The sequence below is a fragment of the Juglans microcarpa x Juglans regia genome, chromosome 1S, assembly GCF_004785595.1.
Source record: "Juglans microcarpa x Juglans regia isolate MS1-56 chromosome 1S, Jm3101_v1.0, whole genome shotgun sequence".
Taxonomy (NCBI): domain Eukaryota; kingdom Viridiplantae; phylum Streptophyta; class Magnoliopsida; order Fagales; family Juglandaceae; genus Juglans; species Juglans microcarpa x Juglans regia.
In genome coordinates this window covers 16875016-16899424 of record NC_054595.1, presented here as the reverse complement: position 1 = coordinate 16899424, position 24409 = coordinate 16875016, and the positions used below count along the sequence as shown (strand labels likewise).

At 35.6% G+C, this 24409-nt stretch overlaps 2 protein-coding genes and 1 pseudogene across 4 annotated transcripts in view; 1 reads left to right on the top strand and 2 right to left on the bottom strand.

Annotated features, from left to right (window-relative positions):
• The window catches only part of LOC121246209 (stress-response A/B barrel domain-containing protein HS1-like), a 40635-nt gene extending 37123 nt beyond the window's left edge, over positions 1 to 3512 (top strand). For all 3 annotated transcript variants that reach the window (XM_041144271.1, XM_041144269.1, XM_041144270.1), the window contains 2 exons: positions 586 to 739; positions 3136 to 3512. In XM_041144271.1, coding sequence (XP_041000205.1) covers positions 600 to 739; positions 3136 to 3325 — 330 coding nt within the window. In that variant the 5' untranslated portion in view covers positions 586 to 599 and the 3' untranslated portion in view covers positions 3326 to 3512. The remainder of the gene's footprint in view (positions 1 to 585; positions 740 to 3135) is intronic.
• A 6768-nt stretch (positions 3513 to 10280) lies between these two features.
• LOC121246647 lies at positions 10281 to 13049 on the bottom strand (annotated as a pseudogene).
• Positions 13050 to 17118: 4069 nt separating this feature from the next.
• Positions 17119 to 20685, bottom strand: LOC121247051 (probable protein phosphatase 2C 13). Its single transcript, XM_041145380.1, has 2 exons — positions 20329 to 20685; positions 17119 to 18387 (listed from the first exon to the last, which is right to left on the bottom strand). Exons 1-2 carry the CDS (start codon positions 20509 to 20511, stop codon positions 17392 to 17394), a joined length of 1179 nt encoding a protein of 392 aa, XP_041001314.1. The 5' UTR covers positions 20512 to 20685; the 3' UTR covers positions 17119 to 17391.
• Positions 20686 to 24409: the final 3724 nt, after the last annotated feature.

The window sequence follows — 24409 nt, the reverse complement described above, 5'->3', positions numbered from 1 at the left end:
ATCTCTTTATTAATTTATAATGTATTTGAAATTTTTATTATTTTTAAGTATTTTTTAACATGTGATTAAGAAAAAATTAAAAAAATATAAAACTTCACTAATAATCATTTTTTTAAACATTAAGTAAAAAATAATAATAATAAAAATTTAAAACAATAAAGAGATTTACAAAAGAGTGATAAGAAGCAGTAACCAAACAATTGCACCTAATTAGCGGTAAGTGAAAGAAAATTTTTTCTCATCAGTTACTATTTATTATTCTATATCTCATAATTTATGAAAAATATCCTCATATCTTATAAAAAATATCTTTATATTTTATCAAAAAAATTATAAATATAAAATGTAAAAGTAAATAGCAATTGATATATAATAAATTGTATAATTATTTATATCAACTTATAGCCGCAGAGCACCATATGCTGAGTTTAAAAAAAAAAAAAAAAAAAAATTCCGTGAATGAAATAGGGGCAATTTCACCAACGAAATTACGAGAAAAACGTAAATTTTTACAGGGTAACTCTATAGATATGGACACACGTAATGAGCGGTCGAAACTCGAAACTGAAAAGGACAAGAGTCTGAAGAGAGAGAGAGAAATGGAGGAAGCGAAGGGATTGGTGAAGCACATTGTGTTAGTAAGGTTCAAAGACGGAACGGCACAGGAGGAGATTGATCAACTCATTAAAGGCTACGCCAACCTCGTCAATCTCGTCGAACCCATGAAGTCCTTCCACTGGTAATTAAACTCCCTTTCTCAATTTTCTGTCGGGTGTAGTAGTGTAGCATTGGGTCCTTAAGTTGACGCATCCAACAGGGAGGGAAAAAGGTAAAGGTTTTTGTTTCTTGTTTTGGGAACTGAATTCCATGTTTGTTTTTAATTTTTTCTTTGACCCTTTCCTAAGTGAAAGTTGTAAGGGAATCGAACAAGAGATTGTACGCGATTATCATATTTGCTGTGTAATTGGGGCCCCTTCACTGATCTCCTTTAAGAATGAGGTGCAGATTGTGTTTGCTTCCTCATAGACTAGATACCCCTCTATGGAGCCAATGATTTCCTCGACCCCTTCAGGATCTAATTTGATTTGGGAAAAACATTAGAGCTTACCAATGATATCTCTAAGATCCTCTGAATCCTGACTTCATTTTGTTCTTCGAGATGGATCTGGTGGGGTGGTGCCTTTTTGAAGTCTCAAACTGCTCCATGGTACCCTCTGTGCTGTAATGAAGATGAGTTCAAGTTTTTTATTGAGCTCAGTAAGGACCTCCAATTGCATCATTACCTTTCATCACATTACAGTGAGGTCCGTTCCTTAGTTGTTAGATAAGCAAAATTAGTACATTTCAGTGTCAGTAGCATTGCCACATGCTAGGTTGATGACAGTTTTGGTGGAAGGTCGAAGATCTTTGTTGGTTGTGAGGATTAGGTTTCAAAATCCATAAACAAATAGGATTTTTGGCATCTTTGAGTAAATGTCATTAGTCATATGTATTTGCTTACCCAAGCAGATGTAGTACTGAATGGAAAAACTACCAGTCAAAGTAGAATGGAGTAGCTGGGAAAGAACGTGACTATCTTATCCATTTTATAGGATTGTTTGCTGGGGCTACTGGCCACATATATATATATTTGATCTGAGTGGGGGTTTATAGGTATTATACACCTTTTATTTTCAGTACTGCATTCGGTTGATTAATGATGGGAGCGGGTTCAACTTCAACTTCTAATAACCTGAGTAACATGTCCAAGCTAAGTCAATATTACCTTGTTTGGTTATACAAACCATCTTATCTCATTATTACAATTTTTTTAAATTTTCACACAAATATATTAAATAATTTAACTTTTTTAAATCCCTAAATAAAAATTATATTCTAATAATATTTTATTCAACTTTCATCTCATCTGTATAACCAAACGAGGCTGCCCATTATGGGGTGCAAATGCAATGTTATTGTTTTTTGAGCTTTTAACTGCCTTGGCTTGGATAATTCTTAACTCGGCGGGCAAGCGCGCACAATGCATATTGCCTATTAGATATCTTGGGAGTAACCAGTGGCGGACCCACGTCTAGTTTTGGTCCCCCAAATTTATGGAAAATTCAAAATAGCCCCAATATTTTATTCAATATAATTCTATAAATATAGAAAATGCCCCCCCCAAAAAAAAAAAAAAATTATAATCCCCATATGGTCTTTAAAGCTTTCTAGAATTTCAATATACTTAGAAATGTCTCTCTCTAATTTTTTTCTTCTTATAGTTCCAAAATTTTGTATAATTTCTATATAATATCTATTTTCAAGGACGTGACCTCACCAAAATTAAATTAAAATTAATAAGAGAAATAATAAATTTATTAATATGGATCTCAAAGTCTTTTGTTATACAATAATAGGTTTCTTAAATGTATGGAGTCCAAATTGAAATTAATACAAGAAAAATCATTTAAGGCTAATAATCTATATGAAAAATAGTTGAGAGGTTTTATCCTCTAGATTACATTAAGCAAGAAAAAAAATTATTTAAGGTCTCAATTATAACATTATATGTTTATTGTGATATGAAAATATCTAGATTTTACATAAAACTTAATAAACTAGCTTACATGCTAGAATGAAAGATGACATTCTAAAAGATCACTTGATAGTTTTTATGAAGAAATTAAATTCTAAATATTTCATTACACAAATAATAATGGATGAATATTATTCTATAAAACATTATCAACAGAAATCTAAAACATATATTATGTTGTACTTTTAGAATTTTATTTCTACGTATATGTAACAAATTATCAAGATCTAATTTTATATATAGTAATATTTTTATGATTTTTTAATTTTTATTTATTGTACATAAATGTATCACATGGTAAAAAAATGGGCTCCTCTCAAAGAAATTGTTGGTTCCGCCAATGGGAGTAACCTAAGTTTTTTATTTTGTGGAATTATCTAAGCAAAATGATGATGCCCATCAAAGTTGCTGTGGAGAATCTCTCCTGGATTCGGACCTATTGATAAAAAAAAAAATGTCCTCTTACCAAGTCTTCTCAAAATTATAGTGATGTTCTATTGCCCTCCTAACTTTGTAAATAAATTCATCTCTTATTTGACCTTTCTTTTCTAATCTAACAGGGGCAATGATATAAGCATTGAAAACCTGCATCAGGGTTTCACTCATGTCTTTGAATCAACCTTTGAGAGTACAGAAGGTCTTGCAGAGTATGTAGCTCATCCTGCTCATGTTGAATTTGCAAATCTGTTCATTACGAAGTCGGAAAAAGTCCTTGTGATTGACTACAAACCCACTACTGTTCGTATTTGATTGATGAAACGGCAATGCAGCTTAGATCCTGCTATGCTGCCTTTCAATGGAACTGATGGTGATTGACTCTTGCATGCATGTGTTGTAAGGTGAATATTATAGACTGTTTGTACCAAATATAATCTAAATCTGTGAGACAGTCTGCATGTTTTAAGGACTTATTTATTAAATACTAATAGTTTTGAAATATTTGGTGAGTTATTTATTTAATATTTTCTGTGTCTTAAATTAAAATTTAAATAATAATACTTTTAAATGATCGGAAGTTTTTTGTTATGTTATAATTGTATGCTAATCATTCGATGTTACGCTAAGAGATATCGAGTGGTAGATGATAAAAATGATAATAAATAAAATAATTTAAATTTTTTTTAAAAATAAAAATGCAAATTGAAACTATAGTTATTACAACAGTGATGTGAAGCTGATCGCATAAATTGTCAACTGTTTTTTGCGAGGCTACTGTAACAAAGTCCTTTACTACTTAATCTGACATCATATATCAAAAGTCTTGTTATTTTTAACTCACCTCAGGGAATTCTTAGGGTTTCTTGCTCTCGAGAGTACCTCCAGAAAATAAGAGAGAGAAAATGAGAGAATATAGGAATAAAGGCAAGATAATCGTTGGCATTCAGAATGAATGCCTCCAGGAAACTTTACGAGCATTATACGCTGTCAGACTCGCTAACGGAACACAACAGGCAAACTGACTTAAGTCTTCGTTTGGATGATAGAAGCAGCTCAGTTCAGTTCATATTTGAACCGAGTCTGTCATCCAAACGCAATTTGAGCTGAGTTTTCATCCGAAAAAGATTCGACTCATTTCATACTGTAGATAGACGTGACTGCTTGTCGTGTGAAGCGCCGGCTTTGGAAAAAAAATCAAAAGAAATGAAAAAGTCCCATTATTTTGTCAGAACTTTTGTCATAAATATGATTACTTGAGCGGTGGGCTTGTAAGAAATAAGAATAGTTACTAACGTACTGTCAATAGCCGGTTTTAGCAATGTGAAAGTTTGGAATTATTGTTGCCTGCGTAGAGACGTCACTGACATGTGAACAGTATATTTATGGTGTGACCTAATTATTTCATAACTTTACATAAATATATTTAAATTCATCTTAATATTGAAACACACATAAATTCATTTTAAATAGATCTCACAAAACTCATTCAACTATCTCAACTCACTAGTATTTATAAAAAACTCAATTTAGCTCAACGTTCAAACGCAACCTAGTGGTTTGGATTCAGAGATAAGTTGAGATTGATTGAGATGGTTTGTAAATAATAGAATAAAAGTTGAATTATTTTTTATATTTTGTGTGAAATTTAGAAAAGTTGTTTTGAAATTTGAAAAAGTTAACTTGTTTATTATATTTTGTATGAGAATTTAAAAGTTATAATGATGAGATGAGATAAGTTAAGATGAGTATATGTGAATTTTGAATGTAAACGAGACCTAAAACCAGTCCATACATGCAAAAAATAACATACATAGTTAATTACAAAACAAGCCCATGGGAACACCCTCCCGGCCCAACTCACAAGAAGCCTAATAGAAAGAAGCCTTCATATTCTAATAATCCAACTCGTGAAGCCTTCTCCAAAATCCATCGTCATCACAATCCATACCCAAATAAACATTTCAGTTCAAGTGAAGTCCTCCCAAGTACACTGACAGAATGCCCTCCATCCTCTCGACATTTCCCTGCTGTGCAAAATGAGAATCAATCCTAGATTTGAGCATCATCTATTACAACTCCTCCCTCCTTCAAAACATCTTGCTCACAAGGTGGGGGGAATCCTTTCCTGAGTGTAGCATAAGTTTCCCACGTTGCTTTGTCTAAGGCCTTGTTTGTTTTTAAAAAACATCACATCTCATCTAATCTAATCATTACAATTTTTTCAACTTCTAATACAAAATAAAATAAACAATTCAACTTTTTCAAATCCCAAAACAAAAATAATATTAAAAAATATATTCTAACAATATTTTATTCAACTTTTTAATTTTAATCTTAACTCATCTCATCTAATCTCGTCTCATCTTTGAAAACAAACAAGCCTTAAATCTTACCCTTGCCAACGTACAAGAAGCTCAACCTTGGCCTTATTTCCAAATTTAACCATTCGGCAAGCTAATATCTCTTCAGGCTCCGGTTTAATGGCATTGTTTTCATCCACGGGAGGCAGCTCTGGAATGGCTGTAGAGGAGGATCCCAACTTCTTTTTGAGCTGAGAAACGTGAAACGTTGGTAGATTTTGGAAGATCCCGGTAGATGCAAACAATAAGCCACTTTTCCCACCCTCTCTAAAATCTGAAAAGGCCTAAGAAATCGAGGGGCCAGCTTGTTGCTATGGCGGAGGGCCACGGTGGTCTGCTTGTAAGGCTGGAATCTCAAATAGACCCAGTCTCCTTCAGAAAACTCTTGATCCTTCCTTTTTAAATCTGCATATCATTTCATTTTGTCTGTGCTAGTTGCGGGTTATGTTGTAGTAGACATGAGATCTGGTCTCAGGTTTTGAGGTGATCTTCCATAGCAGTGACTCGAGTAGTGCCAGGTATATACTCTAACCACCTAGGAGGGGGATAACCATATAGGGCTTTGAACAATGACATCTTTGTAGACATGTGAGGAGTGAAATTGTACCACCACTCCGCAAGGGGTATCCAAAATACCCAGCCCCTAGGTCTCTCTCCTGAAAAATATCTCAGGAAATTTTCCAAGACCTTGTTTACAGCCTTTGATTGCTCATCAGTTTGAGGATGATATGTTGTGCATAGTGCCATTTGAACCCCTTGTAAGCTAAACAGTTCTTGCCAAAATTTACTGGTGAAAGATCTATCCCTGTCCGAGACTATGGACTGAGGTAGACCATGCAGTTTAAATATGTGCTTGAGAATTAGATTTGCTAAATCCTTACCAGTATAGGGGTGTTTCAATGGTGTTACATGGTTGTATTTAGTGAGACAATCAACAACCACCCATAGGCTATTAAATCCCTTATATTTTGGAAGGCCTTCTATGAAATCCATTGTTATATGGGTCTATGGTTGAGAGGGAATTGGAAGTGGCTAGAGCAGCCCACTAGGCAGTTCATTAGAGGATTTAACTCTTTGGCACATATCACACCCTCTAATAAACTGTTTAACATCACTCTTAAGCCTGGGCCAGAAAAAATCTCTCATCACCCTCTGTATGGTTTTTTCAAACCCTAAATGACTCCCAAGCATTACTATGGCCCAATTCTAGAAGCTTATTCTTAAACTCAGGGTTATGAGGGATGTACAACCTCTGTTTGTATAATAATAGATCTGATCTCATGGTATACTTAGGGCCCAACTTGTTCTCATTAAGCATAGATATTAAAGATTGTACCGTTGGGTCAGTGGTATAGGCAGTCTTTAGGTCCTCTAGCCAATCAATTGTGGGAAAAGAAATCAACATCAAGTTTTCTTCCTCCTCTTGATCTACTCTTGACAGGTAATCTGCGACTCGATTCTCAACTCCCTTTTTGTATTCCACCACAAAGTCATAACCCATAAGCTTAGAAATCCACTTTTGCTACATTGGGGTTCCCATCCTTTGGTCCAGCAAGTGTTTGAGGCCCTGTTAATCTATTTTGACTTTAAAAGTTCCACCCAATAGATAGAGCCTCCATTTAACCACCACGGATACTGGAGCAAAAAGCTCTTTCTCATAAGTCAATAAGAGTGGAGTCATCCCCTTAAGAGCTTGGCTGAAGTAGGCAATAGGCCTTCCTTGTTGCATCAAAATAGCCCCAATATTAGTGGCTGAAGCGTCACACTCAACAGTGAAAGGTGATGCAAAATGCAGTAATGCAAGCACCCGGGGGGGGGGGGGGGGGGGGGGGGGGGGGGGGGGGGGGGGGGGGGGGGGGGGGGGGGGGTTGACAGCTTCCTTTAGCCTGTAGAAAGCCACCTTTGCTTCTTCACTCCACTTGAAACTCTCATTTTTCAACATTATGGTCAGTGTGCCAGCAAGCTCTCCATAGTCTTTAATGAACCTTCTATAGTATCCTGTCAGCCCCAAGAAGCCTCTCAATGGTTTGATGGATCTAGGTTGGGGCTAGTCCTTCATGGCTTGTAGCTTTTCTGGATCTACCCTTACACCTTGAGCTGAAATTAAGTGGCCCAAATAGGAAATATTCTTGCACCCGAGCCTACATTTAGAGGGTTTATCAAAAAGTTTGTGACCTCTTAGGGTTTCAAGAGCCACCTGCAAGTGTCTTAAATTGTCAATTTCAGATTTGCTATAAATCAAATATATCATCGAAAAAGACCAAGATGAACTTCCTAAAATGGCGTTTGAACACCTCATTCATCAAGCTTTGGAAGGTAGATGATGCATTAGTTAGTCCAAATGGCATAACTAGGAACTTGTAATGACCCTCATGGGTCGTAAAAGCTATTTTTTGAATATCCAAAGATTTTACTCTAATTTGGTGGTATTCGAAACATAAATCCAGGTTAGAGAAAATTTCAGCCCCATGCAACTCGTCCAACAGCTCCTCTACTATCGATATTGGAAACTTGTCCTTAATGGTGACTCCATCGAGGCCCCGGTAGTCAACACATAACCTCCACATGCCGTCCGCCTTCTTTACTAGTAAGACTGAAGAGAAATACGAGTTTTGACTGAGCCTTATTACTCCTGAAGCTAGCATCTCACGGATTATTCTTTCTATTTCATCTTTTTGAAAGTAAGGGTAGCAATAAGGTCTGGGCCCCTTGTCTCTGTCCCGTAGTGTAACATCCACTTTTTCAAGTTTAGAGGTCTCTGCAGTGTAAGAGAAAAGTCTAGGTGATCTGTACATATAATGCCTCAAAGGGGGAGACTTTGGTAGATGCATGTAGGCTAGAATTGTAACACCACTGCTAGTTTCACCTACTTCGACCACTTCTTTGGTTTGTCACTAGTGAAGCTTCTCATATAGTTCTCTAGCCATTTGTTGACTGCTTCGGACTGACCATCCGTCTGTGGATGGTATGAGGTACTAAAAGCTAATTGCACATTCTGTAGTGAGAATAATTCCTTCCAAAACTTGCTTGTGAATGTGGGGTCCCTATCGAACACAATGGACTCCGACATACCATGTAGCTTGAATATGTGTTTCATAAATAACTGAGTCATTATACAAGTTGTGTAAGGATGGGACAGTGGTACAAAGTACGCGTATTTAGTGAACCTGTCCACTACAACCCATAGGGTATTAAACCCATTAGAACTAGGTAGTTTCCACAAAATCCATGGTTATGGTTGTCCATGGTTTATGAGATACTGGTAGAGGCTACAACAGCCCACTAGGCAATGTATTGTCTACCTTTACCACTTGGCAAGTATCACAATCTCTGAGAAATTGCCTAACATCTGCCTTCCATCCCAGCCAATAAAAATCCCTCTTTAATCTGTAAATTGTCTTATCAAAGCCCAAATATCCGCCCATATGATTGCTATGCACCAATGTCAATAACTTCTTAATGAGGTTTGAGTCAGCTAGGACATACAACCTTCCCTTGTACAAATACAACCCATCCCTCATGGAGTAAGGGAATGGTAGATCCCCTCCATAATGTTTGCTTTGTAAATCTTTCAACTTTTCATCAAAGTCATAGGAAGCCATAATTTCCGTGATCCGGCCAAAGCTAGGTAGTGAGAGCATATCTACCCAAACTTCCTCTTCTCCTTGCGTCAATAAGGCATCTGCCACCACATTTTCCTTTCCTTTCTTATATTCTATCATAAAGTCATACCCCATCATTTTTGACACTCACTTCAACTATATTGTCCCCACCTTTTGGTCCAATAAAAACTTGAGGCTTTGGTGATTAGTTTTAATCACAAAAGTCTGCCCAAGTAAATAGGGACGCCATTTCTGCATTGTTGACACTAGTGCATATAGCTCAGTTTCATATGTTGATAACCCTAAGGCCCTTCCCTTGAAGGCCTTGATGAAAAAGGTCAATGGTCTACCCTATTGCATAAGGATAGTTCCTATAGCATCTCCAGAAGCATTGCATTCAATAATAAACTGAAGCTAGAAATTAAGAAGTGCTAAAACTGATGATTGAGTAAGGGCTGACTTCAACCTCTCAAATGCCTCTTGTGCCCCTTCATCCCATTTAAAATTGTCATTTTTTAGCAAACTGGCCAGCTTAGTAGTAATTATGTCATAATTATTTATGAATCGTATGTAGTAAAATGATACTGAAATCATAAATACAACTAATAAAATGATATTTGGACTTGGCAGATCCAAGAAGGCTACGGTCCAATGGCCCAACTCTAAGACCCATTTAACTACCGTAAAATTGTCCTTTCCTTTATTAAGCCCACTCGTGCTAAAGCCCATGGCCCACAACCCTTCTTCACTTCACATGACATTCACTTCAGTTCCTCTTCAACTCATCACTTCTTCATTTAACCCTAACTTCCATTGTGCGGTCGTGTGACACACTTGATGAAACAAAAAAGGAAGAATTGTAGTTTTCTTCTCCCAAACCTTCATTACTCTTTACCTTTTTATTTATTTATTTTCTTCTACCTTGGAATATGATAACGATCTGGTTTTGATCCATCTTTCACTGCGACCTTTGTTTTGTGTATATACATTCATACATATGTATGCAAATATACATGGACTTCATCTGTACACCCATGCCACTTTTTTTACAATTTTTTTTTACGCCAGTTCGAGTACCAGCACTATACAAAATTTGAAATCACTTGAGAAGAAAAATTGAGGGAAAAATATTATATCGAAACACTCTATCTACTTAATAAAGAGCCGGGCATATTGAACATTATGAAGAACATACACCAAAGGTACAGACGGCACACAAACGAAAAGGAAAATCCAATAGATAAAAGTGAAGAACAGCACTTGACTCTAATACTTACCAGATTAGTGTTGCAATAATAAGAAAGAGTCCAAACAAGTAGAGCATTACAGCATTTTCATTTATGTGTGCATTTACAGAAACATCAATGCATGCATTTATATATAAATGCATATGTATAAAATAATGAGACAAAATAGAGGCAGTTATATAGACCGTAATGGCACCCCATTACATCAACATACCCATCTTACGTTGTTATTAGAACACACATAAAAACACAAAAATATTTTGTCATGGTAAAACAATGAAATGACGGCACATTTCTATTTTCAGAGATCCCGTCTGGCTTCCATGAGTGGAAGATTCAGAAAATGGAATGCAATCATTCCAAAATTCTTTGAAACCAAAAAGTGAAAGGAAAGTAATAGCCAACTTCCTAGATGTGTATGGGTTTGTCATATTTGGCCATTGCAGCTTCCTTCAATGCCTCACTCATCGTTGGATGCGCATGGCAAACGCGTGCTATATCCTCACTTGCGGCATCATACTGCAAAGCTATCACTGCTTCGTGAATGAGCTCTCCTGCATTGGGTGCCATGATGTGGACTCCCAATATCTTGTCTGTCTCCTTTTCAGCTAATATCTTGACCAACCCTTCCGCATCATCAATTGCCTTGGCCCTGCTATTTGCAAGGAACGAGAACTTTCCAACACAGTAATCTACACCAAGTGTCTTCACCTGCTCCTCAGTCTTTCCAACAGATGCAACCTCAGGGTGGGTATAGACAACAGGGACCTTGTCGTAGTCCACGTGGCCTATCTTACCAGCAATAAACTCCACACAAGCAACCCCATCTTTTTCTGCCTTGTGGGCTAACATTGGCCCTGGAATAACATCGCCAATGGCAAAAACACCTTACACATTTGTAGCAAATCTTTCATTGACTAAAATCCTTCCAATCTTATCAGTTTCCACTCCTATTTTCTCCAAATCTAGTCCAGCTGTGAATGGAGTCCTGCCAGCAGAGACAAGAACAACATCGGCTTCAAGTATGGTCTGGTCACCACCAGCTGCTGGTTTGAGTGTCAACTTCACACCATCTCCAGAAGTATCAACTCCTACCACCTTAGTCTTGAGCATGAATTTCATTTCTTGCTTCTCAAGAGCACTCTGAAATTGCTTACGAATTTCCCCGTCCATGGTTGGGACAATATCTGGGGCAAACTCAACAACAGTTACCTCAAAGCCAAGCCGGCCCCAGACTGAGCCCATCTCCAAGCCGATGTAGCCAGCTCTTATGACCACAAGTTTCTTTGGCACTTCAGACAAAGCTAAAGCTCCCGTCGATGATACAATCCTCTTCTCATCAATGGTGATCCCAGGTAAAGATTTGACATCAGAACCAGTGGCGATTATGAAATTTCTTACCTTTAACAATGGTGTTATCACCATCAATGGTGTCCACAGAAACTTCAGCGGGGGAAATGAACTTGCCATAGCCCTTGACATAGTTCACCTTGTTTATCTTGAAGAGGCCTTCAATACCTCGAGTAAGATTAGTAACAGCTTTATCCTTTTGGGCCAACATGGCAGGTAAATCAACCTCGACAGAAGAAAACTTTACTCCATAGTTGGCAAATGCATGCTTGGCTTCATATTACATGTGGGAGGAATGCAGAAGCGCCTGAACACAAGAAGATAAGAAATAGGAAGATAAAGCTTTCATATGTGACCCATACTTACTTTTTATCAGTAAAACTTTCATGTGTGACCCATACTAACGGCAATTGAAGTGGGGGAGAAAGGCATGTAATCATAAAATGGAACAACACTCATATGGGATTGAACCCGTGACCTTACACTCCACCCTTTATTTTAGTTTTGAAGAAATGGCGTTTAATCCAACGATCATTCGCACCTAGTAACACTTCATCTATTATAGCTCCTGCGTCCTTGGGCCATGCCTATTGTTTCATTAATAAAACTTCTTAATTACTTGTAAAAAAAAAATCTTAATTTTCATAAAGAGCACAAAGGTTTTATTTACCCAGAAGACATGAATAAAGACCTCCCTTCTGGGCAATAAATAACCTTGATAATGTGAATAAAGACCTGATAAACCAATTAGATCATCTCTGTAATCTATGGATTGATACATTTTTTTTATTGACTTTTAAAAGGTTTCACTTTATGGTTCAGAGATTACACAGATGATGATGTGAACACAATTTCAATGATTCCCCAAAATGTATTTCAAACCCAAAGTATGATGAGGTTAGTGTATTTTGATACACGCAGGTAAGTTGCAATAAAAGCTAAATATAATCGATAAAGTAATTAGATCTCAATAACACTAAATCCCGCCAATAAAAAGAAACAACCCCTCATTGAAAAAAATTAAGGACTTGTATATAAGAAATTACAAAGGGAAAGGAGTGTAAAAAGAATAGAAAACAAGTAGAACCGTACCTTGGAAGGGATGCAGCCGACGTTGAGGCAGGTGCCGCCGAGGGCCCCATGCTTCTCGATACAGGTGGTCTTGAGGCCGAGCTGGGCGGCTTTGATGGCGACGACGTAGCCTCCGGTACCACCTCCGATGACGACGACATCGTTCTCATCAGATCAGAAGGAGGCAAATCCCCTGGAGGAGGGAGTGAGTGAGTGAGTGGGAGTAGTTGAAAACAAGGGAGCTGGAATTGGAGGGGTTTCTGGAGAGGAAGAGGTAGGCCTTCCGTCTCGCGAAGCTTGCCAAAGCCATTTCCTTGGTCGTCGTCGTCTTCTTCTTCTTCTTCTTCTTCTTCTCTGTATCTCCGGAGGAGAGCTTAATATGGCGTACTATGGCTTTCCAAATATATAATAATATAAAAATGTTACTGCGGTTGTTGAACGGCGAAATGCAGAAACTACTAAACAAAAGTTACAAAACTCCCATTTCTTTTCAGCATGTTCTGGACCGGTCCAGGATAACTGACATGTAATCTCAGCCATCGGATTACTTTTTCCTCTGTTTTTTTACAAGCAAGATAATGATTTTATTAAATTAAAAGGCAGAATAAACAAACCGGAAATGGCTACTATAAACTCATTTCATATTTCTTAGCATGAAGTTAATAATTTATTGTTACTTGGGTGACGTTCAGCGGTATAAAATGTGCTTCCTAATGTCTTAATTAATCATATATTAAAATTCTAAATGTACAAATTTTATAAAATTTTGTATAAAAAAATAAATAAGATTCACTTTTTTTTTTAGCGGAGTTCAATTTTTTACAAAATTAAAAAAAAATTAAAAATTTAAAAAATTTAAAAAAAAAAAAAAAAAAAAAAATCCCCTTCCATAAAACTTGTGTACTTGAGGTGGTGGCTGTCTTTTAGGGTAGTGTTGAGTGGTTGTTTAGTCTAAATTTAGGCTATAACATTTATTAAAAAAACATAAAACCAAAGAAAAAAAATTCATGAGAAAGTAAAAACTTTGTGTGAATGGTGAGCAGTGGAAATGGTACTCTAATTTGGCTAACAGCTTTGCTACATGCAACCGAGCGGCGAAACCGTTGGGGAACCGGTTGCCACATCAGTCAATATATTTAAAAAAAACAAATGAAACGTGAGAGAAGGAGGAAAGAATTCGGAATTCAATAGTGCAATAGAAAACCCAAAAAGGCTGCTCTACGTCGTAGTTGTCTTTGGGTCTCTTTGTTCATGAATCATGGTATCTGCTCGACCAGTTTGACAGAAAAGAAGGTAGATCTCGTCTGAAGCTGCCAAAGCCCCACCCACGGCTTGCTTTCCTCCTTCCACGTTCGAAAAGCAGTACCCCATCTCTGTCTTTCTCTCAAGCCCAAATGAGATTCTTTTTTTGTTTTTGTTTTCTCTTCCCTATTTAAAATCTTGGATAAATTATTTACTTATCCTCTAAAATATTTTTAGAGGAATATTTTTTATGTGTTTGGTTCGCAACCCACTTCAAAGAAAACGTGTGTGTTGATGATTGTGATTATGGATGATTGTCTATTTCTGCTCTGCACTATATATTAAGGGAGAACAAGCTTTTTTTTTCCCCTTTGAGCAATTTCGCGTTAAAATCAAAACAGAGGAAAACAAAAGTGGGTATTAACAAACCTAGAATAAGAGTTTTTAAATACAACGAAATTAATTGTTTATTTATAAAATCATTATTCATTTGCGTCTTTTCTACAGTCATTGAGAACTTGAAAGCAACGTTCAGAGCACTGGACATAGTTTAATAATAGGAAATAAATAAATAAATAATGATATAACTTGTAAAAGAACCTTGATTGCTTTCTTTTCGGATTCTCAGATATTTCTTTTGATTCTTTGAAAAGGTTTGGAAGGTTGATTTTTTACAGTGCTTGGGGAAGATGAAGGACCTTCTATTTTTTAGAAGCATTTTTGTTTGAAAGTTATAAATGAGAAGGTTGAAGACCCGGAGAAGAAGATAAAGGAAAGTTAATCGTTTTGAAAAATAAAAAATAAAACGTTATTGTTTTATTTAGTGCCACATGGGACACAGTTACCTAGCGGTTTCCTTAGCCGATTACATCCAGCATTTTGCTTTGGCTAATGGGTGGCACATGGGGCTCACTCATCCAATTGAGATGTTTATGTGCCTTCCATAAAAATTCTTCTTCTTCTTCTTCTTCTTCTTCTTCTCGTTGTCACCTCTAGTTCTCACTTCTTCTTCTTCTTCTTCTTCTCCTCCTCCTCCTCCTCACCACCTTCTTTCAGTTTTCTTCTCGCAGACTCATGGTCGTGGATCACTCGAACTAGTTGTGGCTAAGGGATCCATGACCATGATGGCATTCTAGCTCTCACAGAGACCCACGACCAAGGTGTGACCATGGGTTTCCTTCTTCTTCTTCTTCCCTTCGTCTCCTATGCCGACCAAATCAGAATCTTCTTTACATCCTTCTCCTCCTTTTCCTCCTCCTCCCTCACCTTCTTCTAGTTTTCTTCTCGTAGACCCATGGTCATGGATCACCCAAACTAGTTGTGGCTGAGAGATCCATGATCAAAGCATGACCATGGTTTTCCACAACCCATGACCATGGTTTGGTCATTTGTCCCTTTCCAAAAGGATCAACACATTCGAGGAGGTACGACTCTAAAGATTTTGGAATTGGATATGAAGAGTTGGGATTGAATCTAAAGATTTGGGTTTGTAAACTTTATATCTAGATTTTGGTAGGGTGAAATACAGGTAGTAGGTTGAAAAATATGTTCGTCTGTTAGATGGGGGCAAACTAACAATAACTCAAGGTGGGGGTGGAAAATGACCATCCCTCCCATGCGAGTGTAGAGGGCGGGGGAGGTTCTACCTGCTTGTAAAGGGCAAGTAGCACTTCTAAATCTTGTTAATTTTAAATCTCTTAAATAGTTTGGTTTCATATTAATCATAAACGGTGCCATTCAGCAGAATCCTACTACATATCAAACTCCTATCGAAATGAAAATCCTAACAAACTGAGCCCATCAGCAGAATCCTACTACATATCAAACTCCTATCAGATTTGTTCCGTCACCAGAATCCTTTTGCAATTAGAATTAATTTCCAAATTGTTTATTTAAGAGATCCTATTGGTTAGAATTTGTAGGGATTCAGATCTATATATTTTTAAGAGCACTTTACAGTGCATATTTTGGTGAGAAAATTCCTTAGAGAATTTTCATATTATTTCTCTCAAAGAGTGTGATCGTGCTCTATGTTGGAGAATTGATTGATCGAGTTTCAACAACTGAAATCACAGGAGAAAAGTCGATATTTGAAGATCGTTAGACGTTCTGGCTGCTACTACGGTAGAAGACAAATGGGTAATTTGTCTGGTCAAGTAAGAGTGTCAATTGACAAAGGTTTTGTAATTGTACTTTACTTGTAAATTGATTTTCAAATAATAAAATTGATTTTTCTGGGTTTGGCTGTCCCGAAGGGTTTTACCTTTAAATAGTTCTTTAAAGGGTTTCATTTCGATACCAATCTTGGTGTTATGCAATTTATTTTATGTTATTGCGTAATTATTAAATAATTGCATGATTAACAACTAACTAATTTGTTGAGTGAATTAGTAGATATTTTTGTTACATTACAATACAAGGGTACTTGGATAATTTTACATCCATCGGATCCCCAAGCCAACTCAATCAACATAAACCCCATTTTATACGTTTATAAATCGTAAATGCATGGTGGCCATACATACACACCTCATTAACAGCATGAGTAGTGCTAGGCAGGCACAAATTTGTCTTTTTATTTTCATATTTTTTTAACATATTTAAGTATTTTTTAAAAATAAAAAAATATACCAATACACTAAAAGTCATTTTCTTAATCATTAAGTAAAAAAAAAAGAAAATAAAAAAAAAAAGAAAATATATAAACGGTCAAAATGAAAGGTCAAACTCAGACGGAATACTAGCATTTCTCTTAACATCATTATCATGATATTTTATAATTATTTGGGAAAATACTAGTCACCGAGACATTCTTTCGATAAATTCTATCGATTCGATTCTTTTTTATACTTAATAGTTAAGCAAGTATTTTTTAATTTAAGTATGATTTTTTTTAAATAACTAAAGCGATTTAAAAATTGCCTGAAAATAAAAAGCACAAAAAATAAAGAGAGCATATTTTTTTTTAGTTTATATGTTGATATCTCAATCAATTGGCTCATCAGTTGAGTTTTTTAATTCTTTTTGTTAAACCAAGATTTTGACAAGTCAGCGTGTAACCTCTCAAGCTTCATTCTATCAAGCTAGCTTGGAAGAGAAGGCATTATTTGGCTCCACAAACAACGTTGATTTGCAGTAGTTCAATTGTCCTAAATAACAACTTTCAATCATCAGACCACATATCACAAAGTACAAAAGCATTGCTTGAGAACCACCCAATTCATGGTATGTAGTAAAATCAACCACACTTTTTCCACGTTCTCAACAATTATGCCAAATATGAATCCAATTGTAGCACTTCTTCACAATTTTCTAAATATTAGTGCAATAGTGAATGCAAAAAGAGATCAAATATGGTGGCCATAGCCGAGCACCCCTTCCAATTGGAAGGTTTTGACATAACCTATACTTACTTCTAGCCAGCCCCTACAAAATTGCTGGCTGATTTTTCTAAACTCCTCATCAGCCAATATAGAAAATCAGTAAATAAAACGACTTCTTTACATTCAATTCCCTTCTAGCAAGCTCTTCAATGTACGTCGAGCCTCCTCAGAAAGACTACACGACCTCCACCTTCGTTGAGGAGAACTTGACTCAAGACGTACACGACTAGGGGAGGAAAAGCAGATAACAATCACAGTGAGATTATCCGATGTATTCAATCGTAATGCTTCCATAACTAGTTCCATGGCACACTGCTGTGGGTCATCATGCTTCCTCAATCCTCGGCGGACAAGACTGACTGCATACTGGCTAGACATCACATCCCAGATCCCATCACAACCAATAATCAAGAATTCATCATCCTCTGTTAATACAACCTGTTGAACATCTGGTTCAGCAATGAGCGGCGATGCAGAACCAGGTGGGAATTTCAAGTTCCAGTCTCCAAGGGCTCGGGTGACACTGAGATCATTGAGATATCCATCATTGATGTAACCACCTAACTCCTCAACTCGCAGCCGTTCTGGTATAGATGAAGGCCTATGATCCTGAGACATGTCAACTGCTACTCCTTTCCTGCAGAGTACTGCTCGACAGTCACCGGCATTTGCAACCAGTAAATGCCTTCCAAGTATTAGCGCAGTCAGTGCAGTTGTCCCACAAGAACTGCTAACACTACATTCATTGGCCAAGGCAATGTCTGCCAACAAAAAAGCTTTTCGATGAGAATTCTCCAACTCTTCTAAAAATATGGCATCAATATCAGATGTTTGTGGCAGATCGGCATCTTCAAGAAATAATCTTATTGCATTTTTCTTCATATATGAAGCTGCATCAGGCCCTCCATGACCATCAAAAACTGCATAAAATGCCCTTGGTATAAAACACCCGAAAAAGGAACTCATGTGGGCAGATAGGTCGTCAATTCGAATGTGTTCATCATCCATGGATTCCCTTGGTCCAATGTCAGCATAGCTACCAGAACGAATATTTGGAACAAACTTTGCAGCAGAAGATTCTATAACAGCATCTTTAATGGTGTCCGAGCAACTCACAACCTGATTGAAGATGTACAAAGGTTAGCCAGTGTCAGAGGTATCTACATTATACATTATAAAGCAACTGCACAAAAAACAGAAAACCAACAAGAGAATAAAGAACTAAACTTTCAAAAGGAAGCATAAAAGAGAAGAATAGAAACCCAACATCAGATCTATTAAAACATTGCATAGATTGATCAGATGTCACCAATTGTAACAATCATCTGTCAAAGATTTCAAAATAATGCCTTTGTCCCTTCTCTCATAATATATTTCTCTAAATATATTTTGGAGACCTGAACTGAAGAGGCATTACTAAATATATTTTAACTTTTCAAAAAAAAAAAAAAAAACTCTATTTATTAGAAATAAAATCTCAAGCTATTGATTGCACCCATTCAGCCATTATTCACAGAGATGAAAGCTGGCGGCTATATCTAACATATCATCACACCTCTGTTATCCAATTAAAAATTAAGAAACAACAAACAAGCCAATAACTAGAAACAGCAGAAATCTTTTTTTTTTATCAGTAACTAGAAACAGCAGAAATCTTAGAAATCTCAATATTAGTTTCTTAGTTTCCACAAGTCCACCACCAGTTAAATGGAACTATGGCTCTAATCTATGAAGTACTTATACTCCAAGAACCCGGGATGCCACTTTCTGAAACACACCGGAAACAAAGAAACGGCTAAATACATGTCCAATACATGCTTGGAAAATGAGAATATAACTTTAAATTCGTATGGTGAATGACTTGAATTAAAAAATAAAATCAGAAAACTCAGGTGACACAACAAGATCTCAGAAGCATCCCTCACTCTGTTAAAGACCCAACCATTGATCCAAAAGCCCTAGAATTGTTGGATACTAATTTGGTTAAACATTTAACCCTTAGGATCATAACATTCTACCACACTTCCGAATCCGACATCCACGGCGGCCCACTCTATCAACATTGACCCGGTGGTAGCCCTTTTCCTTATGGTGGCTTCACCCATCTATCAGTATTCATTGACTTAATACTATGCTCATACAAAGTACCAACATTTTGATCCAGCTTATAAGTCGCCCCCTCTGTGACTTGAACCCATGACGTGGTCTCTACTCTGATACCAATTGTTAAAGACTCAACCATTGATCCAAAAGTCCTAAAACTGTGGGATACTAATTTGGTTAAACCTTTAACCCTCGGGATCATAACACACTCTTCCTCAATTTCAGATCCCAAGCAGCAGTGCTACCATCTCGTGACTCATATCAAGAGGTGGAGGAAGTTTTAGAAGCCCAATTACTGCAAAGGAAACCCAACAACAATTTGAAACTTTTTCTGCACTTATCTCAATTGATCGCTTCAATTTTTTAGAAAGAATCAGAAGGTAATTCAAAAGATCAAGTAGTTTATCAAACATCAAATTAAACCACACAAGCTTTGGAACTCCAAACTCCGTGCATGTAAAACAGCTTCTAATCAGTCCCCAATAAAAGTTACAATAACAAAAAATCTTGCTTAAACTTTAAACAACCATAATCCTAATGTTCAGCCATAGGAATTAAGGGACCCCAAATTAGACAAAACCATAACATCATAAATAATTTCTTAAATTCTATAGGAAGAAAATCATCGAACTTCTTATGAACAAACCCCAAGAAGATCATAACATCAAGAACAGAATACAAAGTCTTAGGCTGGATCCAGAAAGACAACCTCATCAGAATTTATATCAAAAGAAATCTAGGGATCAATTATAGGACCTTAGAGACTCCAACAAAAACAAATCCTAAAAAAAGTAACGTCAAAACCAGAATCCAAGAGTGGTTTGTAAAATTCCATACAAATAATCCCATTGATAAAAAAAAAAAAAAAAAAAAAAAAAAAAAAAAAAAAAGGAAACCAGTAATTCCAGAAAATTGAAAGAAAACAAGAAAAGCACTGGGAAAAACAAAGGAACGTACGGATTCAAAGCGAGAAATATCAGCGGATGTCGAAGACGAGGAGGAAGGGGAGGCCACCACATCGATCGGAAGAGCGTGTTCTTGGTTGGTCGCCCCGCGCAGATGGTACTTCAGGTCCAGCATGGGGAGGCTCGGTTGGCACATAACCTCGGCCTCGGCCACCATCTTCTGGCTCACAATCATCTCCAATGGTGTCGTATTCTGTCTTCTTCCTTCCTAGGTAGCTTGATCTGCGAATCTTGGATAATAGCGCCGACTGGGGGATTTTAGTGACTCTTGGATCGGAGCGAATTGAATTAGGGTTCTTGTTTGCTCTCTTTCAACTTTCAAGCCGTGTTGTATATGCGTGTGGTGGGTTGGGTCTCGGTAGATTATATAATCCGATCCATTTGGGGCGGTAAGGACCGGTTGGGCCGGTAGCACCGGTACACGTGCCTGTTCGGCTAGGCTGCGTGAACCCCGGATGACTATTTTTTTTTTTTTTTAAAACCCTGGATGACTATTTTACCCCTGTCTTTCAGTTAAGTTACCTCCCGGCTTTGACTTTTGAGAGTTAGGATTGCGTTTACTTTTTCTTTTTTTTTCTTCTTTTGGAAAGGATTGTGTTTCCTTTTTTAAAGTACATAATTACACAAATTTTAAACATGGAAAATGACACTCTCATCGTTAGTTCTTATCACTTGGTATTATTACTGTAATTTTTTATTTTATTTTTTAATTTTTCTTTTTACTTAGGGATTAAGAAAGTATTTTTTAGTAATATTATAATTTTTTATTTTTTTAAATATTTAAAAGTGTTAAAAAATACATGTAAAAAAAATTAAAAAAAAAAAGATCAATTATGTCTAATGGTAGCTCCCAAGGGGAGATGGGAGCGGTGAATGTAGCACCGTCCTTTAAACTTATAACATACATTATACAAAGAACTAACCAAGTTTCAAATTTCTCACTTGAAATCTCCCTTAAGATTTTTATTGATTATGAATTTTGCTTTCGTTTGATTGTTCTTAGTACTAGTGGGCAACCAAAAAATAGACAAAGAAGCACGTTATTGTAGACTTTATTACTTCATGAGAATTTCTATTTTATTATTTACCGATTAAGTAACAATACCTATATATATTGTGTATAGAATAAAATTGGATGAAATTCAATTCAGAAATAAACACTCTTGCTTTTCCTTCGATCTTCTTGAATGCTACATGCTTTAAAGGCTCGTTTGAAAAATAAGATGAGACGAGAATTCTGTAAATAATAATAAAATAATTTGAGTTAAAATATTTTATTAAATTTAGAAAATGAGAGAGAAAAAGTTAAATAAAAATATTATAAAGTTAATATATTAGTATAATATAATTTTTATTTTGAAATTTGAAAAAGTAATATTGTTTTTGTGTTTTGTTTGTAAGTTTGGAAAAATTGTAATGGTTAGTTAATGATTAGATGAAAAAATTGAAAAATTGAAATTGAAAAGTGTTTGTACTTGTATTTGAGTGATATTTGAGAATAAATTTAGGAAAAGTTTTGAGATGAAATTAGACTATCTCACTTCCAAAATAAGCCCTAACTCTCGCTCATGCACGCTTTGCTTGAGAATTCATGTAAGAATTGCAATGAAAGTTGAAGTTTATCAACCACTTTGAAGTTCAAAGGGAAGTTCATTCAGTCAAATGGCCCTTAAAAATTATTTGCACCCAAGACGAATCAAATCTTAGACTTGGAGGGAGCATACCACCAAGACCAAACTATTTAACACTTAAGCCAACCCTTAGGGATTATATATCCTTCTGCTATAAAAAAGGCTATCAGCATGTGAACAATAAATTTTGTTTGATGTTGTTAATTACGTCTTTGTCCCCTAGTTGCACATTTGTTTGCCGCCATTTTGTCGCCCTTTTATCTTTCACAGTTTATCTGCATGTGAGTAGTGCAAAGGGCAACTATGACTTACGCAGTTGATCTGATCAGATATCCCTTTGGGCAACCAACCAAACCCAACACATCAAATTCTGATGAACAACTTGGAGGTATGGATGAGTGGCTTAAGGCATTTATTTGCTAAATCAACATGCAAGAAGATTGCATCATGGGTTCAAATCTCATTTCCTCCGGCACGAAAGTGGAATGAAGGGAGAGACAAAGACTTACTAGCGTGCAGTAAGATCGGCAACACCAAGGGCTAGGCCGGACAAAGTCAAAATTATAAGTTTGGAAGGTCTAGATACTTTTAAGTCTAGAACAGATAGTTAAATTGAAATATTTTTAAGAATACCTTTAAAGAAGTGATAAAAAAAAAACTGTGTAAATAATAAGAAAGAAACAAATAAATTTTAAATTTGCATTTTTCCATGAATATGGGTAATATTATACCTAAGCTTTTCATATATTGCAATCAAAAAGTGAGATGAACTATGGAAACGACTATATAGGAATTATATAAAAGAGGTAATATCATAATATATGTAAACCATAAACTAAGTTTTGTATTTCGCTGAATAATATATATATTGCAATAGCATATATTTAAAAAGTATTTAATTAGCGTAATTATACACCACATAGCTAGTTGTCCAGTGAACGTGGAGGGTTTTGTTAAATATGCTTTATCTAGACAATTACAAGCTTTAAAAGAGAAATAATCTAATATGAATATTGTGTTTGAATTTAACTTTTTTAAATAAAAGAAAATTTTTAATTACCATAAATTTTTCAAGAAAAGAAAAAATATGCCAACTCTTTAGGGGGTCATGGCCTCCTAGACCCCCCTTGGCCACATCACTGTCGAAAGCAGCGACATGGGTGACGATAGAAAAGAGAATATAGAGAAGTGAGAGAAAAACAAAGAGGGCAACAGAGAGAGAGGGAGAGATAGAGAGGCCGAGGGAGGAAAGAGAGAGGAAAGAGAGAGGTGATTGGAGAGAGAGATGGAGAGAGAGGAGCTTATTGGTGTGAGGTGGCGCGACTGTTGTGGCTTGTAGATCGGGGTCGGACATACAAAAAGATGACAGTGAAGCATGGTGTCGCTAGGTTGGGTATTGAGAGATGGTGTAGAGAGAGAGAGAGAGATGTTGGGTAGGGGCTGGGGATTAAGATGAGGTATTTAGGTTTACCCTCAAACCATGCTATTTGGTGCTTCTTCTTCTTCTTCTTCTTCTTCGTGGGTGGGCTCGATTAATATGTCTCGGTTGGACCTCAATTATCCATAATAGATATTATTTATTATTGGATTTTACATAATTATCTCGGCTATTACTTGTATTTTATTTATATCATCTTTTATAATAACTTTATTTGATTTCCATATTTACATTTTTGTCCTCTAGTTAGAATAGTAAAATAGCCTCATGATTTGCACAATTATTTTTTGTCCTCTCGTTCATCATTAAAAATACAATTAACTTTTCTGTTATTCTACTAATATAATAATAGTAATAATGAAATATTAATAACTTATAGATAATCTAAATTGAAAATTTTGGTTTATGGAACATTTGTGGAACAAATTAACAACTTAGGATATTTTTTATATTTTTTTAGATTTAAAAATAATAGTATTTTCTCTATATAATATTATTTAATAATTATTATTATTATATTCATATTATTTTTCATAGTAATTCATAAAAATAAATCATAATCATTAGACTAATTATATTTATGTTTTTAACTATTATTAAAAAAATTAATAACACTTTTTGTCCTTTAAAAATTATTTTGGTAAGAACGTCTTTTTATTTTCTAAGATCAATATTGCAATTCCAAGTTTGAAAAGAATAATTATTATGTTTAGGTTCAAAAATGAAAATATTGTCTTTAAATTTTAAAAATAATATTTTATTACTATAAAATATCATTTAAAAAATAATTATCTTTATATTATTTCTCATAATAATGAATCATACGGAATAACACTTTTTAAATTAATATTATTTTCATTTAAAAAAAATTATTCTTTTTTAAATTTCAAATTAATAGTCTATTTTTACATTTTATCATTCCCAACAAGAATTATATCTATGTAGTTTTCTCAAACAATTAAAAATAATATTTTTTATTTAAAAAAATATTATTATTATTATTA

Bases quoted from the DNA above. Each gene is read 5' to 3' on its own strand.
- LOC121247051 (XM_041145380.1), bottom strand. From the start codon at position 20,511: ATGATTGTGAGCCAGAAGATGGTGGCCGAGGCCGAGGTTATGTGCCAA. The intron at 18,388-20,328 runs GTACGTTCCTTT...ATCTTCAATCAG, and splicing joins ATATTTCTCGCTTTGAATCC to GTTGTGAGTTGCTCGGACAC.